The following is a 17,229-nucleotide window of genomic DNA, read 5'->3' as shown; positions in this document are numbered from 1 at the left end:
TGAGGGGGGAGGGGGGGTCAACACACCGATACTTTTTTACGGGGCCAGCTTTTAAGGGAGATGTCCTAACGCATTGTACTATTACAATTTATATCCCAAGGAAGATCGCAACATAGATTAGTGTTCGACTCCTTTAATAACGTAATATGTGTTTTTTTATAATGAAAATCAACAAGCAAATGCTTCCATTAGGGCTTTTTTCATGCTATTTAATAGCGGTGTTTCAGCCCAAATGATATAGTTAATTTAACCACCTACTAACCATACCTATTTATTCGTATTTGTCTTCAAATGGGTATCTATTTAACGCATATTCTGTATTTATATACACTTATTGAGATTTGTATTAAAGTTTTAATACACAATATTTGCTGGGTTTGTCTATTTACAAATGGAAATTACAAAAATTAAGTATTCCATAAACTACATAAAGCTCTCTTTTTTGTTTATAATCAAAGCTCTCGTAAGGGGACAACTTTTAGTACGGAAATTTTAGACTACGAGAACAGTGACTTTTAAAGTAGAGTCAATAAGGATGTTATGTGCTACGTGGCTACCTTGTCAGTTTAGGAAGTGAGCCAATAAGGATGCGATGAATGTGATATCTGATTGACATGAACTTGTGGAAACCTAGTTGTAAAGTTTTTTCTTAACATGCTCATTTAGCATTTTTCAACAGATTTTGAGAGAATTTGCATGAAAATAAATGCGTGTGCGAAAAATCGTCAAACTGGACAAAGGGGTACTAGGGGAATGATCGTCTAGAAATTCTCCTAACCCATGCTCTTTTGGAGATGAACCATCTGGGCCTGACTACAATGCATTACGAGTTGTCCGATCACGGAAGATGCATAAGAGCTATAATCTAATCTAAGATTATACATTCATATAAAATCGCTGCATGTTGGTTCTCAGTATATCACCTTCCTAGGAAAGCTGAAAAATTGCCCCGTTCTATGTAAGGCATTTTACAAAAAAAAATGCCATGCAAAGAAACAAACGTTCGAAAATTTAACGTGTTTTTTTTTCACAGATTTCTTCCCTAAAAGGTTTCGTTTCTGTAAATAAGTCTCTTTTTCTGTAAAAGACTCGGCTGATATCATTAGTCTTTCTATGAATCTGTCGATAGCTTGACAGACGGTTTTGGCTTGATGCTCGGCTTTGGTCTCACCGAAGGTTTCACTGACTGACGACTTGTCGGTAATGTAAGCGACTGATATTCCGAGGGCCGCGGTGTATCTAGGGATTGGTACGTATCATCACTAGGTTTCTGAGAACCACTCGTATTATGTCCCTGCAATGATGCATAGTGGCACTCCTCCATTCCCGTCCCTGAAGATCCCTTCTCATCAGATTTACTTTCCTCTAAATCATACCCGCAATTTAAACTAGAAAGTCTTTTACAGTCGTCCTCTGTGTTGATATTTGCTCGCCTTCGCTCCTCAGCCGCCAAAATGTCCGAAACTTTCTTAGAGCCTAAATTCTGGATAATATACCGCTGGTCAAACGGCGGCTCTGTTGGGTTACCGTGCTGACCACATGCGGGCTCAGTTGGTGTGACTACAGGGCTATTTGCGTATATGACGTCATCGTTGTCGTTACTGTCTTTTTGAATTGTTATTTCTTGAGAGGCGGGGTTACACACTCCGTGAATGCTTTCCGATACGGGTCCCTCAAGTACGGCGTAAAACGGCTCCTCGGTAGATTGACCTGTGCAAAAAACAGAAGATGTATTAACAACATGTGGACATGTTGGACATTACCTTTCGTACCCTACAGACAGACAGACAGACAGACAGACATATTAATAAAAATATGCGGCCGGAACACTCACTTGGCTCAGATTGCATATTTGGGGATTCCTGTGGAACGAGGTTTTTTATATTCTCATATAACACTTCCGGTCTCATATCTACGAACATGCTGTTATCGCTGGTCAGCGTCGTTTGCTTGATGAAGCCAGGTAGGTCATTTAAACGAGGAGCAGTAGGGATCACGTGACCTGGTGACGAAATCTTGATGGACAAGTCTTTGCCACGCCCATATCCTGGATTGCTATGACCTGGGGATAGTAAGATGTTTAGAATATGTTAATTCAAAATTTAAAGAGCCCATGCCAGCCGTTATTTTGTCGCCGTCTTCGTCGTTGTAATGATCGTCTATTGTCTATTGATTGTGAACTTACTCATCATTGTGTCTGTCTTGCAGGCCTTCACACTTGGACCATTCGCCGTCTCGTAGATCCGCGCCTGACTGTCATCGCATTCCTGTAAGTCAATGAAGGTCAAGTTATGATACAATAAGAAAAGAGCGATAGAGAGAATAATACTCGCCTATGTGACAAAATACTCCTACAAAAATATCTAAGTCTTGTAAGACACAATAAAAAATTGAAATGATGCAAAAATCGATGCACAACTGAACTTCGCAATAGTCCTACAAAAATACACAGCCTCTTTTGTTCCGAAGAAGGGTTGCCGCTCGAAACAAAACTACTCTGAGGATGAAAAGATATCACACCAACCTTGTGTTGATGTAAACGTTATTGTAAGAAGTATGGCGCAGGTGCTGACCTCATATAGGGGGTGGGTGGGTTAGAGGGTCCGGACAAAGAAACATCACTATTACTACTCAAAGGGTATCTACACAAAGCATCCCCCTGTAGCAAGAGGGAAAACTTGCAAAAGCCTATCTTACCTCGTGTTCTGAGTTGTTATACAGAGACGAGCTGTATTTCACACCACCACGTCTGAAAAAAAATATTTTGATTTTGATTTGATAACAAAAATTTATCTGAATCTTTTGTATCTCCCAAATACAGATCAGTGCAGTGATCAGTTGACAAATTCGAATCCGGGGCATTTGGCGTTCCAAGGGTGTTCTTAGAAGGGGAATCCTCTTAGCCTTTCTCTTACTTTCCTATGACTAAAATGGGAGAAGCCCTGAATCTATAGCTAGGTACGACCCTGGCTTGTGCCACTAAACAATCCGTATTTTAATTACCTTTTTCTACGGCGTCTCCAGAACACCAGACATAAAATAAATATGACTAATACCAGTCCTCCTCCGCCTGAAGCGGCGGTGATTGCAATCATAGCAAGAGGACTTCCAAAACCTGCTTGGTCTCCCTGTGTCTTGTAAGGCGTTGGGGACTGGTCAGTCTGTCAACACACAACATACATTCAAGTGATGCTTTGGCAGATAGTTTTAAACGCTCAGCTGGATATTTACAACCATGGCCAGGGATTTGAATCCCAGCACTGTATTGCAGCACAATATAGCTGCACTGTATAGCAGAAACAAATCAAGCTAGTGGCCAGGGCAGGGGTTGAACTCGGCATCGCCGGATCGCAACTCCTACGCTCTAACCACTACGCTACACTGCCATCTTCAATGTTTGAAAAGTGCAGCCTGAAAAAAGATGGTTAATTTTTAACTGCGGTAAAGCTGGTACGACTTCAGGATTTAAAATCCATTTTGCTAACCATCGAGCTACAAGAGTCGACCTCGACCCCGAGACAAGCGAGCCGTTCTCGATCTGATATTGACAGAACAGTCTTTTTTGAAACAAATTGACCAATGAGAGATAATTGCTAATGGTGCATGCTTACCGCTAGTGGGATATGTGCAGGTTGTGTGGCTTGAGTGACAGTGGGTCCCGGATGTAACTTGAGGGTGGGCTCAATGGTGGCAAATTGATCAATAGACGATGACGTCGTGGGAGATGATGGGATAGCAGTGGTGGGGTCGGTTACAACACCTGGAATGTGATTAAGATCAGAAGTTGAGTAACATATCATGAAACCCTGATACATGAAAAAGCGCAATCGACAACAACTTTCCTTCAATATGAATTGACATACTTTATGGCGGCCAAGAGGCCTACCTATAACTAAAAAAGGGATCGGTGCATCACAAAAACACAGTGCGCGAGAACACGTTGAATAAAAGAAATACTTTACTCACTGGCTACTTACATTTTTCGGGATATGAGACGTATCTCTCTTTAAGCAGAAGGCAGCTTTTGATAGGTGGAGCCCCAGGTTTTGTACACTTGATATCGATGCGTATAAGTCGGCTTTCAAGAGGAGCCGCCCCTGTGTTGTCGACCTATAAGTAGATCAAAGCGTCAGAAACACGTTTCTCTCTGTTCTCAAGAGCAGCTGTAAGAGAATAACACATAGATACATGCGTGTCAGAGAACATGTTTCTATTTTTTCTCTACCATTGTAGAAAGGGTATATAGATAGAAAAAGAAATAGACAAGAAATTAAAAGCAGAGATAGAGAAGAATGAGAGTATTAAAAAGATATAACAAAAACTGTTCTTATGAACTGTCTGATTTTTAACAACATTTTAGAGCACGAGCACTAGCTACCAGACCCCCTCTCCCCTCCCATAGCGCCCAGCCTACGGGCTTGTATAGGGCTTTCTCTAAATACTGACTTCGAACCCGTGGTAGTACATCCGTTTCTGATAAAAAAAACTTGATGTGACGCAGTGTCAGCAAAGACAGAATCAAGAATAGACAAATAGAAGTAAAAGTAGAGAATAAGATATTAGAATAATAATAAAAGAAGAAAAAGGAATAAGAATGAAAAGAAAGAGAAAGGTAGGAATCAAAATATAGGAATAGCAGTAACATTATTAATAGCAATTATTAAATACTTACGCCTAACGCGTGATAGTAGGTCTGCCTTTCGTACGATTTATATCTATATCTCGGAGAAGGTCTAACAGAGCTCGCCCCTGACCAGGTCCCATTGCAGGCTCGTATAGAGGTATCCCGTGAATATGTGTACTCGCACGGCCTATCGTTGGGGAGGTCTAGGCGGTAGCTGACCCTAGATTTCACTATCTTGACTGGACTGGTTTGGGATTGATAGGCGAACAGGAAGTTACAGCCTGAGGAGAATAATGGAAATCAGTTTAATCGTGAGATAAGAAAGCCACGCGAAGTAGCGAGAATGTGGCATTAAGTGAACAATTATTACACAAAAATCTGAAGGAAAAATGGCCTCTAAAACGGGTTTTTCGTCAATATTTTAACATTTCCTATGTTAGTAGAATCACTCTCACTGCATTTACTTCGACAATTAATGAAAATAAATGACCGGTCAAACATGTCTAACCTGTTTGTTGGCGCAGGTCAGAGTTCCCAATACAGCGCCATTTGCCGCCATGAAAACCGAACGTCGCCTTGTCGATCGGACATGTGCATTTATAGCACGCGGTGGGACTGGCGAGAGCGCCAAAATCCGAGCAGCGCCAGCTAGACCCAGCTCTCTCGCACAACTCTCGAGGGGCCTGGGGAACATACAAGGTTATCAGTACACGCCATGTATTTCCGTCTGTCAACATTGCTCGGCGAGTCATTATGATTCCGTATCATTTCTGATGCGCAATGGTTGGTGATTGTTCAAGTGTCAATCATAACGTGTTCTGATGATTTCTTAAAACTGTTAATTTGACCGCGCGTCGCACTCTGGTCTAAGTGTTCATGTAAGGTGAGAGGCTAGAACAACTGAAATTAACAAGTTTGTTTTGTGGTTCGTGTTGTTTTTTACGAGTAAGGAGTGCCCTACTCCCCTCACCCCCGGCCCCCATACCCCCTCCCCCTTCTCAAGCACCCAACGAGGGCAAGGATCTATGAGCCTAGTGTCGTTTCTAGCTAGACTATCCCCATCCTACCCCACCAAAATCACATCATCTATTTCCATCCCTTTGTGTCGTCAAAAAGAAGCTTTTTTAAAATCCAATTCACCTGAAACCAATCCTGGGCCTTTCCATGCTCTCCGCGGAAAACATTGAACTCGTAGCCGCTGACCATTCGAGCTGTGACTCCCAGTAACCATAGTAACCAGATCACGTGGGGGCTGCCGTTGGACATTGTGTCTGTGCTTATGAGTGTGTGGCTAACAACACGATGCTGGTAGGATCAAAATGATTCAGTACTTCACGAGGAACTCACCAGAACTGAAACGATAAACAATGCGAGATAGTAATTTATTTTATTTTTTGTTTTTGTTTTTTATTATGAAAGAATTAATATATATCTAAAATGAGTATAAAACAATTGAAAGAAAGAAAAGAGAGGAGAAAATGTTTCTAATCTAGAAAGTATTATTCTTCCGCGAATTCATTTGGCTTTGGTGTAAACAGTTATATTAGCGATGTCGCTATTATTTTTTATCATGTAGTCCCCTTTTTCACTGATCTGGAGTGGAGAATGGCCATTTAGAGAAAAAAGAAGTAGGATTAAAAAACACATTGAAACCGCTGAGCTTGTAGAACTATACGAAAACATCGGTGAAACACATTTGAAATAAATAAAACTCGCTTTTCCTGGTCATTAGATTCTAATACTCTTGAGATTATTTCGCCACTTCTTTTCTTCTCTCCGTATAAATAACTAATTAGTAACACATTTCTTAACAGCCAGTCATTAAACTGAAACACGGTTAGGCTGTTTGAGCAAGGAGTGCAACATTTCAATAAAGAAATATATTACAAAAAAGGTTTAAGCTTTGAAAGAGTAATGGAATTTCATTTAGATTCTTTCGTCTCAGCACAGAATCTCTCGATAATTGAAAAAAAGAATTATTCCAGACCAAATTAAAATTTACCAAACTCTGACCTCTTTAGTATTTACCCTTTCAACCTACCTTTTTTGTACACAGTAATACAGCTTAGTTCTCGGTCAGAACTTCTTTGTAGCGGAAAAGATTTGCGAATCTGCCTCGATCTGTCTGAGGTTCAACAATCGACAACGTGTTATCAGTGAAAATACCAAATATATCTGCCAAAGCCTAGCCAACCAAAAAACGTGTCTCCGACAACCACGGAAAAATATATTCCTCTAAGTCTCAAGATCTTATTTGTAAGAATATACAAATGAGCTAACCGACCGTTTGTATTGTCATGTGTTGGCGCGTTTAGAGTGAAGATGTTTGAGGGCTTAGGTTTCACGATCGTGCCATTAATTCTCCTCCCCTCCCCCCACTGTGTGACGTATTTTGATACCTTCTGCTGACAGAATCTTTCGTTTTCGATGATTCTCGCTTCAACTGTGCAACCTCGGGAATTTTCTTGTCTGCTGAGATAAAATTCCGCGAAATAGTAAAGATGATCGAGTGTGAAGAGAGTTATTCCTTAATTTGCGTGCTTGCTTTATGACCAAGATTGCTTATGATTTTAAAATGCATCGCTTTTAATCACTGAACAGGAAAGCCCCACATCCCTCCGGTACGAAAGTGGCGAGAAACGCCTAGGATTTTGTAAACAAGCGCAGCCTGTGGAATGAGCTTTCGCAGCAAAGATATGAGCCGCGTGGGTCGAACAATAAAACACAGCTGAAAATTAAACTTCTGAGCTATATTGATAACAACTAAAATGTCAGTAAATAATATCAAACACTTTTAAGCCAAAACATAGGCATATATCTCACATGTCTGTAGAAAACGGGAGCTGTGTTTTATTTCCGGTAATGGCGCCGTCATTCCCGCCGGAAGTGGAGTGTAAGAATGCTGGGCCAATCGACGGGCGACATTCCTCCGATTGTTTGCTGTAGAATTTGTTTTTGTTTGTTTTAAGGCAAATTCCTTTACGTATTTAGGTTTGAACCATTTAAATTTTCGTGTGTGTGTTTTTGTGTCTGTGAAGGAGATTTTCTAAACGGTATTTTGTTCTGAGCGTATATCATCTTGCCAGGATCTGCCAAGACCAGTTTAGAAGGCCACCCATTCAAGTATTGATAGGCTTCCATGGGGGCTTGACTTGCTGCAAGACTAGTAGGTAGGACCGAACGCTCATAGCAAGGCATGTGTCCTAACAAAACAACTGCTAACCAAGATTTCCGGGTACAAGAGTGATTGGAGGTAAACTAAACATTGGGACCGGTGGTTAACGGGCGGGAGCGAAAAACAGGACGGGGCGAGACCTACCTTAGCCAGCATCAAGAGAGGTGACGAGAAAACAAAATACTACAGTCCAAAAACGTTGAAGCTTATCCCAGATAGATAAATGGAGCACTTTGAAGTCTCGTATATCATTTCAGATCCGGCGGGAGCTTCCTAACCCCCATCACGCCTCCAAGGGCATGCCCTCTCAAGCGTTGCTTAAATGTTCACGTATGGGCTCCCTTTGTGTCTTTGACGTCATTTGAAAAGCCCTTCCCAGTTCCCCGGATTGTCACGGTCACGTACTGATATTGGTTCGTCTGTTGTGCGTTTATACCTAGAGCTCATTTTGTGGTGAATACATAAGAGTATAACGGAGACAGTTTTCCTTAATTTGCCCCTGCCCGCTGCACTAATAACACATGATACACTATGGCCACAGGAAATCATGGGGTTTATAGTTTGTTGCTGTCACTTTGATGGCCGTTGGGCAATGCGCGATGACTTCATCAAAGGCTGTGAGGCAGACAGCGACTACGGGTCACTTAATGTCATTAAGCAAATTGACAATTCCGTTTTATTTCTCATCACATTGGATTTCTAGCTGTTATACATTCTGGTCAGATATACTTGTTGGATTTCATGATATACGTAAGACCCAATGTAGCATCTATTACACATAGTGTAACGCACATCTATCATACAAACAGATAGGAATCTGCATTCGTAACATAGCGGTCGTGATCGGTGATATAAAATGAGAGATTATTGGCTGTTTGTGTTACTCGAGCATTCTCGAATATTCTGACAAACGTCGAGGAATCCTCGACAAATCTTCGATGAATGTTTGAGCGCGATCTTTTAGGAACCCGAGAATGAGATCACATCTCTCTTATCAGCCGCCCTAAAGTCAAGATAGATAAGTAGATAAAAAATACTTAAGCTGATTCCTAAAAGCACACTTAAAAAAAAAATAAACTACTCGGAAGAATCGGACGCATCGCCAGTCTTTTTTTTCTCTTTCTTCTTTTTCTTCTTTTTTTTCTTTTCTTTCTTCTCTTCGCCGTCATCTTCCTCCTAAAAAAAAATAGTAAATGCTGTGAAATTGAAAAAGTTTGTCTCTTTTGCAAGCTGCATTTCTTTGTTTGTCTTTCTACGAAGCTTTTCCGAAAGCGATCTAAGCGAAAATTCTCCTTACTTTATCAACAAGTGACAAAGTGATGCATTTAAACAGTCAGGTGATAAGAATTCGCACAACATACAGTTTGGCAGATCAGCTGATGAGAATTTTTACACCTTTTGCCTGATCAGACAGACGCCTAAGTGAGAGGTGATAAAAAATGTTTCCAACATTATATTAAGAAAAGATAAAGTGAATGTCGGTGTCTACTTAGCGATAATAGGCGTTCATTTGGATGGCCGCCATCTTGGATTACAGTCGCACTTGTGTAATCAATAAAGAAGCTGATTTTCGGGCCAAACAACAGCCAGTAAACGCCTATAAGAAGGTTAGCGCGTGTACTCACCGTAGCTTCTTTAGCCTTTTTCTTGTCCTTTTTTGACTTTTTGAGCTTGGATGGCGTGGTCTCCTCTTTTTCACTTTCATCATCTGAGGTGCGCTTACGCTAAAAAAGATACATAAATCAGGGGGTGACCCGGGGCCATTTTCACTTGCCACCCAAATTTTGCTATTATATTTTTATTCTGGTGTATTTGGATACAATATCTCTTTCTCTTTTAAAAAGTTAAAAACTTGGTTAACTAGGCAGGTATGCTCATGGAATTTAAACAATGAAAAATGAAAGTCATCAATGTCATCATACCATGTTTTAGTAGCTTGGTGCTGTTTTTACGAGGATTGGGTTGTAACGAAGTAGGATTCAATCACAAAGCTTTAAACAAATAAATGATCGCCTTCTTCTTTTCTTTACTTAGTACCTTTTTCTTTTCAGATTTTGGTTCTTTCTCCTCTTCCTCTTCTGCTTCCTTTTTAATTTCTACGACGAGCGCTGGCTTCTTTGGTGTACTAAATGATGAAACATTGTCAGAATAAAATACTTTTTTAAGACTTTACATGTGAAATAATTCTACAGCCTGTTACCTTAAGTCTGGGTGTTCTTTGTTCCAGTCTTGAGGAGTGCTATCATTTGGTTTGCCAAACTTGTCAAGTTTGCCTTCAGATATTAGTTTCTTTTTCTTGAGAGCCTGGTATAACAATATGGATTTTAGCAAGATGCGTCTCTGTGTATACCGGTACTTGTTGTTATACTTGTTGGTATAATGTGTGTCCATGCAGAATTTTCCGTTGAAAGTCAATATAAAAATAAGGTTTGTCAGGTTATAAACAGGGAGAGACCCATGGGTCTCCTTTGAGGGGGGGGGGGGGGGAGGGGGTTCAAGAGGTCATGAAAGGAAAGAGGGAGATTCATTGTTCTTTCCTGAATTCCCTTATATTTCTTTATATTTTTTTACCAAAATCTCGGAGAAAAGCGAGGGTGTGGCCCATCCCCAGATCTGGCTACGCAAATCCACAAAATAGAGTATAATACCTTGGGTCCAAGCCCCCATTTCCTTGGGTACGTATCCCTCTCCATGATTACCCTCTTGATCTTAGCAACAATGCCGTGATCACAGGCTGCCATTACAGCTGTTGTCATCAGGGCAATACCTGTCAAGAGAGATATTAACTATGACTGCTGTGTAACTACAGTGGAATCGTGGTGTCAGTCTGGACAGCTTTGAGTAGACCATCCTCTACAGATGCAAGCGATAAAAAGGAATAGTTGATGGAAATTAATGGGAAGTTCACTGTGAAGAGGGACATACCTAGTGCAATAGCTTCCCCTTTAGTTGTCATGATGACAATCTGTTCATTAATCTCGATGCCTGATTCATATCTGAGTAGACCGGGGATCATCAACTTAGCCCCATAGCAGATGGCATTTACCTACGATAATAATACAGTGTAAAACAAAAAAAAGTTGATACAATCCAAAGAGGTAACAGTTCTTGCCCCTCTAGTGTTGAGTACTCACTGCACTGTCTTTGACAACAAGTCTCTTGTGGGAGGTGAGGAGAGCTTCTAGCGGTTTGATACATCTTCTCAGATATGTCTCTGCAAGAGAAGTATACGAAATTAGCCACATAGTACTAATCTCAGACACATTAATTAAATAGCACTATTGCAAAAAATATAATTTTAACCACATGAAAAGACTCAGAAAGAAACATATATTGCAATAACATCCCTTGTCCCCCCACCCTCAGATAAAAGACTTGTAGAGAGAATTAACTATTTTGAGAAAGACAGAGACACCGTACAAATCTCACCATCTTTAGAGTTGTCATAGACCCACTGGGCGTCTAACACATCATGCATAGTTGCCATATTATCCTGGGAAGATACATCAAAAAAATTAACTATTGATTTATCACTGAATAAAGCTGCATGACACAGACTGTGCAGTGAAAGAAACGTATAACAATCAGCTCAATTTAGGCCTTTCAGCATTGTTCAGTATTTTCAAACCTCCTAGCTGATAAACAACATAAATGTAATACAACCAAAAAATCATATAGCACCTTGAAATTCGAGCAATCAGCACCTATGTAGTTGAAATGGAAGCAACTGATCTTGAAGATGTGTAAAATAAAATTAATTCCTCTATTTCATTGCCAAAATATTCTTTTTCAAGAATGTACTCAGTACGGTGCCACTTTTCTCGGTTCCAAGAGTGGCTGTATATTTGAACTTGACTTACATTTTCAGACTGGATTCCAGACCGCACTCTTCTCAGCTCTTGCATGTGCGCACCAATACCCATCAGCAGCCCAATGTGGACACACAATGTCCGAATGTAGGTGCCAGCTTCGCAGCTCACCCAGAACACACCCAAGTGGCGTTCATCATCATACTCCAGCAGCTTGCTCTCATAGATGGTTCTGATACGAAGCTGCCTTTTGACGGCAGAGATGAGGGGTGGTCTTTGGAACAATGCTCCTGTCAAGGTCTCTATAGTCTGGATAATTAAAAGAATGGGTCTTCAGGGCTTGGGGTTTCCCATATGTTGTGGGCATACATAAATGCTGATCAATTTATTGCAATTGCTACAATGTAATTTGTATAGTTTTACAAAGATCAGGATAAATTATTGTATACACTTACCTTAGCTAGCTCAGCCTGGCCTTCAATAGCATTATGGAGTCGTACAATGCAAACATACTCTTTTCCTGTAAAAAAAGAGCAGAGTAGGATGAAAAAAATGGTAATCATAACAGTATGATAAAATTAAACCTTAGAATTGAGTTAAAGATAAACTGTGGTAAATATTACTGATAAAATCCAAGACAATAGTACCTGCTCCTTGCTGGGATTTAACCAGCCTAGTAGCTTTGTCAATACAGACGATAAGACAACCAGTGACCTTAGGATCCAAGGTACCGCTATGCCCAGTCTTCTCAACACGCAAGATTCTACGAAGCCATGCTACAACCTACGCAAACAAGTCAGAATAAAGGTTAAGAACCTTCCATACAACTAACATGAGCAAGATCATAAGTGAGTCACAAACCTCGTGAGAAGATGGATTTGCAGGTTTATCAAGATTGATAAATCCACTCCTAAACAGAAAATCAAAAGATCATGTTAGATCATATTAGTTTTGGGGCCTTAATAAGGGAATAGCATTACAGAAAGGCATGGATGAAACAGAGGGCAGGATCTGAGCAGATGGAACTTAGGGATTTTAGCTTTGCATTACATTTTAACAGGGATTTTATTAACTTTCAGAGTAGGTGGTGGAGATCGATAAGTAGGGGGTGGAAGTTATTTTATCTTTTTAGTTTAAATAAAACTATCTGGTAAATAAAAGTATCTGGTGCTCAGTGGAAAGTAGCTGGTACTTTCACAGGCTGCCGGGGCCTAATGAAACCCCTGTTTTAGCTCCACTATCACAACATAACGTACAATGCTTGGATATTTCTCTTTATGGGAGAACTTACGAGATATAGTCCTTGATTTCCCTCTTGAGAGGAGAGCAGCCATTAGGTAGAGGGGTGAAGTGTCCAGTTCTGATATTCAGCTTGTCATAGTTCTAGATGTAGACAACAAACAAAATACTGTAAGTGATCTAATAAATGCCTGGGGCTTGTCATAGTTTGTCATAGATGTGGACAACAAACAAAATATCATAAATGATCTAATAAACGCCCAGGGCGTTTATAAAATTTCAATGGTCCAAGAGGGGGGGTTCAATAGATAGGAGGCGTTTATTAGAGAGGGGTGTTCCTTACAAGCTATAAAAATATAACAAACCAAAGTGCAGTAGGGTTCTTGTTTCAGTCAGGATCAAGTTAAATGAAAGCCTGCATTTCTTGCCATTAATCAAGTCTCACCAAGTAGAAAACAACTTCAGATTAATTAAATTTGATTTATTTTACCAAAATTCCTATGTGGTTTGTTTTTTTAAGCTGGGAGGGAGGGTAGGGGTGTTTAATAGAGGGGGGCGCTTATTAGAGAGGAGTGTTCATTTTAAACTTGACCATTTTCAGAAGGCTGCCAGGGCCTACTTCAGAGCCTACAGAAAGCTCATAAGTGAACTCCAATCTCAAGTGCATTTTATAAGGGCTCTATATTTCTGAAGTATTGGGCTAAACTATGAAAAATAATTTGGTATTTCAAATAGTTCTTGACAATTGGAAGAAACCTGTAACATATACATTCTACTCCTGAAATTATACATCATTTTCTTTTTTATAAATCCTAAAAACCAGGGATTTACTTTTCAAAATTATGAATATGGTTTGCAACCCTATACAGTTCTTTAAAATATATGTAGGGCAGATCACTATTGCTGTTACCTTGAGCAATAATGGCCACTGAGAAGTGTCGAGAACTCCTGTCTCTTTTGTTGGCTTCAGATGAAAATCTCCATTCTCTTGACTTTCCTAAATAAAAGTTAGGGTAATTTTTATGAAGCTTCTAAGAAATACTTTATAACAACTTCATAGATGGCAAATTTCATATTGTAGTGCTCTAAACAATACAACAGTTTTGAATTCCACTGGAAAGATAGACAACCTCAACTTTGGAAACTCCATGCACATACCAACGAAAATCACCAGGAACTGAGAATAAATGAATGCAAAAACATTTTTATGATCTCACTGTTATTTTTGTGAACAGTTTCCATGAAAATAGGGCTTACATTGTATCCATGAATCCTTATAGCCTAATTCCAGCAGACAGTGGAATTCAAACTAAGATTATAGGCAAATAAATAAAATTTGAAATCAATGTAAGAGTGAGGTACAAGTCTGCAGCCCACTAACCCCGGGTTGACTTTCGCCTCCCTCACTCTTTCGCTTCTTGGATTTCTTTGAGGAGCCTGTCAATCAACACAAGATCGTTACATTTCATACCCACAGCACTGAACATATTCTACGAACTAATGCTGTGTCCATATTTTACAACATAGCAATAATAATTTATATCTTTTTAAATTGCTTATACAGCAAATACTTATCAGCCACAATTATAGTCAAACAGGGTAAGGTATTGCTACAATGACTAGTAGAGACGAAGCAGTATTACAAACAAATCCACATGGATTCAGATAAAAGAGCATAAAGCTATTGAAATCAGATTGAAAGCTTTTCAGGTTTTCAGCCAGAAAAACATCTAGACTTTACAATTCAGCATATATTTGGATTACAAGGGTTTGAATGAATGCTTTGGTTCCTCGAAAACATTCCCAAAACTTCTATAAGTAAATCAAACAATATCAATGTGCATTTTGTTTACAAGATAAAAAACAGAGTTTGTTTATGCCGAAAAAATGCAACATTCTAGGCTAGATTTGTGTGCCTAACAAACGAAGTTGGAAAAATATTATAAAAGCAAATAGAATATATTTATGTGTAAAAAAGGACGAATTGAAGGAGTATTATTGCGCAAAACAAAGTCTATTGCAGCGTGTTGTAACACGAACACTGAAGGTAGACGCGTTACCCTTTGCACATTTAGATCTATATTACCTGGTTCACTCTCGTCGGTCTTGGTCTTATCTTTCTTGTGTTTCTTCTTCGGTGTTATTTCTACAAAACAAAGCCATGTTGTGAGGAATTATAGGCGTATTTAGTTTGCAAGCGAGGTTTAATTTGAGCGTTGTGTTCCGTACCTACGTCCGCCATTTTTGGAAACACGTGCAGCGAGACCTTCGTGGACGCCGTACGCATGCGCGCGTTTACCACAGTCAAACCATAGGAGGAGGACTGTAGGAGGACCCTTGTAAAAGCAGAAAAAAAAACTCCTTGGTTGTTTGCGGCAGAATGAAGATTGTCAGTGGAAACGGGTTTTTAGAAGGCTGCAGCAACCCGATAATAAAGTCCAAAGTAACTGTGCTCAGATTCCATATTATTCACTGGTGCTTCACTAAAAGAAGTCATATCAAGTGTATGACGCTTCATGCCTCCTTTTTTTGTTGCAACTCCCGACTTTAGCCCCCGACGAAAAAACCCTGTATCACCTCAAGTCTAGAAGCCTCCCTCGCAGGCGATTTTAGGCGGGCGTCGCTCGCTCGTGAAGCCTAAAAACGCCCAGAGGGAGGCTACGGTTAGCGAAATTTTTTTTTCATCTTTCCGCAACTATCTCGAACCTTTGCGAATGATTTGAATGATATTTGGGATGATTTTATAAGCTTTTCTTCTTTTTATCGCTTATATCCTTATAGCTTTTTATTGAGCGAAGATTCGGGCACGTTTCGGAGTCTGTTCGCGCGGGGGTTACCAGCTCAGAATACGTAATTCGGCCAAATAAGAGAGGACTTCGTACTTTTATTATTCACAGCTAACGAGCATCATCTTTTTTTTTTCGGCAAAGGCACAGGACCCTGAGAAGCGAAAAAAGAGCCCATTTTTGCGCCTCACAGTTCAATAAACTCATTTGTATTTTCATTTTATGCAAACAATTTACGGCGTGACAACACAGTGTAATAACCAAGCTAATTTACATTTTGAACAAGACCCAAAAAAATGCTTTGAGACGACCGGTTTGTTTTCCTTCTTCCGCATTCTATTCCAATTCCAAGATTTTGTTCTCCCATATAAGGCAGTCGTTAATTGAACATGCTAATAAAGTAAGTTGCTTACAATAGGCACAGCTATCATCAATCTAAACGTTGCTACAAATCATGTGAAAGGAAACCCGATAAATGGGACACAAAAGAGATCGTATTAAGGAGCTCCAAATGGTTCTTTAACCTCTTAAATCTAACACCTCATGGGAGGTAAGAAATCCAAAGCTACCCAAGAACAAAATCAGACCTCTGGGCCAAAAATGAGATCGTTTCGACCAAGTTTAAAGCTGAGGTCTACTCAGAAAACCTACAATATCGAGCCGTTGAAGACGTTCTTCGTGAATTCTATTGGGACTGTAGAAAGGGAAAAACCTGGAGGAGAGGGGATGGATAAATGTCTGAAGGAACTTTACCGGAGTGCCAAGAAATTGGGTAAATTCTCGCGAGTTATGATGACAATTTCTTCTGACAGCGTGTCTCTACAGGGTGATGGCATCGAGAAAACTATACCAATTACACGGATCTCGTATGTTGTAGCTGACAAGAAGCATCAACTGTTTGCCTTCAACGATCACATTTCTAGTAGGCCCAAAAAAGTTGTATGCCATGCTTTTATTTGCAACGAATCAGAAAGTTCCGCTACGATAGCGAGTACACTATCAAGTGCCTTTCAAGAAACTTATCAAAAACGACCTTCTAGAAGTAGAACGATGTAGAGAAATAAAACAACGCGTTTACCAGAGAAATAACAAATCCTACAAAAAATCCTAACGTCGCGATCGACGCAGTGAAGTTTTCGTAGAACCAAATTATAAATTAATTATAGTTATTGCTTTTATCTTATCAAAACATAATCTTTAGGGGATTAATAATAAATTGAGTACATATTAAAATACATACAACATTATGAACGTTTTGTAATTTTGTCTCGGCCTACAGCGAATAGACCTTTTTGACCGTAATTTGTTTTTTATAAACGCGGAAACGTTTTGCTTTCTAAAACCCCCCTGCGGCCTTTGTTAATGAGGAATGGTAATTATTCGGCGATTGAATAATAGAAAGTAGAAAGAAAGATAGAAAGAAATTACCATAGCTTCACCTTTTTTCTCCATTAAATGCAGAGGAAATACCTTTATTTTAATTTTGAATAATCGCCTTAGTAACTTATCAATGTGTAGGTCCTTGATTAGACATTATTCCTTTGTACTTTTGCATTACGTTTATTGACTTATTCATCATAAGTAAACATTCCCTAG

The 17,229-nt window shown here is 39.6% G+C and overlaps 2 protein-coding genes across 3 annotated transcripts; both read right to left on the bottom strand.

Annotated features, from left to right (window-relative positions):
* Window positions 1-117: 117 nt before the first annotated feature.
* Window positions 118-8,340, bottom strand: LOC116621517. Of its 2 annotated transcripts, XM_048732165.1 has the most exons (14): window positions 7,944-8,340; window positions 7,448-7,564; window positions 7,024-7,093; window positions 6,666-6,749; window positions 5,765-5,976; window positions 5,133-5,307; window positions 4,673-4,905; window positions 3,978-4,110; window positions 3,612-3,760; window positions 3,004-3,161; window positions 2,698-2,749; window positions 2,186-2,267; window positions 1,835-2,062; window positions 118-1,710 (listed from the first exon to the last, which is right to left on the bottom strand). In XM_048732165.1, exons 5-14 carry the CDS (start codon window positions 5,888-5,890, stop codon window positions 1,112-1,114), a joined length of 1,935 nt encoding a protein of 644 aa, XP_048588122.1. In that variant the 5' UTR covers window positions 5,891-5,976; window positions 6,666-6,749; window positions 7,024-7,093; window positions 7,448-7,564; window positions 7,944-8,340; the 3' UTR covers window positions 118-1,111. The 2 variants fall into 2 exon arrangements, with proteins under 2 accessions (XP_048588122.1, XP_032243224.2); XM_032387333.2 differs by lacking the exon at window positions 7,448-7,564.
* A 121-nt stretch (window positions 8,341-8,461) lies between these two features.
* Window positions 8,462-15,145, bottom strand: LOC5517243 (H/ACA ribonucleoprotein complex subunit cbf5). The gene is made up of 17 exons (XM_001637210.3): window positions 15,077-15,145; window positions 14,934-14,993; window positions 14,229-14,284; window positions 13,758-13,844; window positions 12,900-12,991; window positions 12,470-12,518; window positions 12,256-12,391; window positions 12,064-12,128; window positions 11,660-11,917; window positions 11,229-11,292; window positions 10,934-11,013; window positions 10,725-10,845; window positions 10,448-10,566; window positions 10,000-10,103; window positions 9,837-9,924; window positions 9,425-9,523; window positions 8,462-8,975 (listed from the first exon to the last, which is right to left on the bottom strand). The coding sequence occupies exons 1-17, from the start codon at window positions 15,132-15,134 to the stop codon at window positions 8,877-8,879; spliced, it is 1,635 nt and encodes a 544-aa protein (XP_001637260.3). The 5' UTR covers window positions 15,135-15,145; the 3' UTR covers window positions 8,462-8,876.
* Between the last annotated feature and the right edge of the window lie 2,084 nt (window positions 15,146-17,229).

The sequence above is a fragment of the Nematostella vectensis genome, chromosome 9 (genome assembly GCF_932526225.1).
Source record: "Nematostella vectensis chromosome 9, jaNemVect1.1, whole genome shotgun sequence".
Lineage (NCBI taxonomy): Eukaryota > Metazoa > Cnidaria > Anthozoa > Actiniaria > Edwardsiidae > Nematostella > Nematostella vectensis.
Note: the sequence above shows the minus strand (reverse complement) of the source record. Positions and strands in the feature narration are given on the sequence as shown.

Excerpts from the sequence above, each read along its gene's own strand:
- LOC116621517 (XM_048732165.1), bottom strand. The coding sequence starts at position 5,890 with ATGTCCAACGGCAGCCCCCACGTGATCTGGTTACTATGGTTACTGGGA. Across the intron at positions 3,162-3,611 it reads CTGCACATATCCCACTAGCG|ACTGACCAGTCCCCAACGCC; the intron begins GTAAGCATGCAC and ends GTGTGTTGACAG. Across the intron at positions 2,750-3,003 it reads TGGAGACGCCGTAGAAAAAG|ACGTGGTGGTGTGAAATACA; the intron begins GTAATTAAAATA and ends ATTTTTTTTCAG.
- LOC5517243 (XM_001637210.3), bottom strand. The coding sequence starts at position 15,134 with ATGCGTACGGCGTCCACGAAGGTCTCGCTGCACGTGTTTCCAAAAATG. Across the intron at positions 12,392-12,469 it reads CAAATCCATCTTCTCACGAG|GTTGTAGCATGGCTTCGTAG; the intron begins GTTTGTGACTCA and ends TTGTTTGCGTAG. Across the intron at positions 11,293-11,659 it reads CTGGAATCCAGTCTGAAAAT|GATAATATGGCAACTATGCA; the intron begins GTAAGTCAAGTT and ends GTATCTTCCCAG.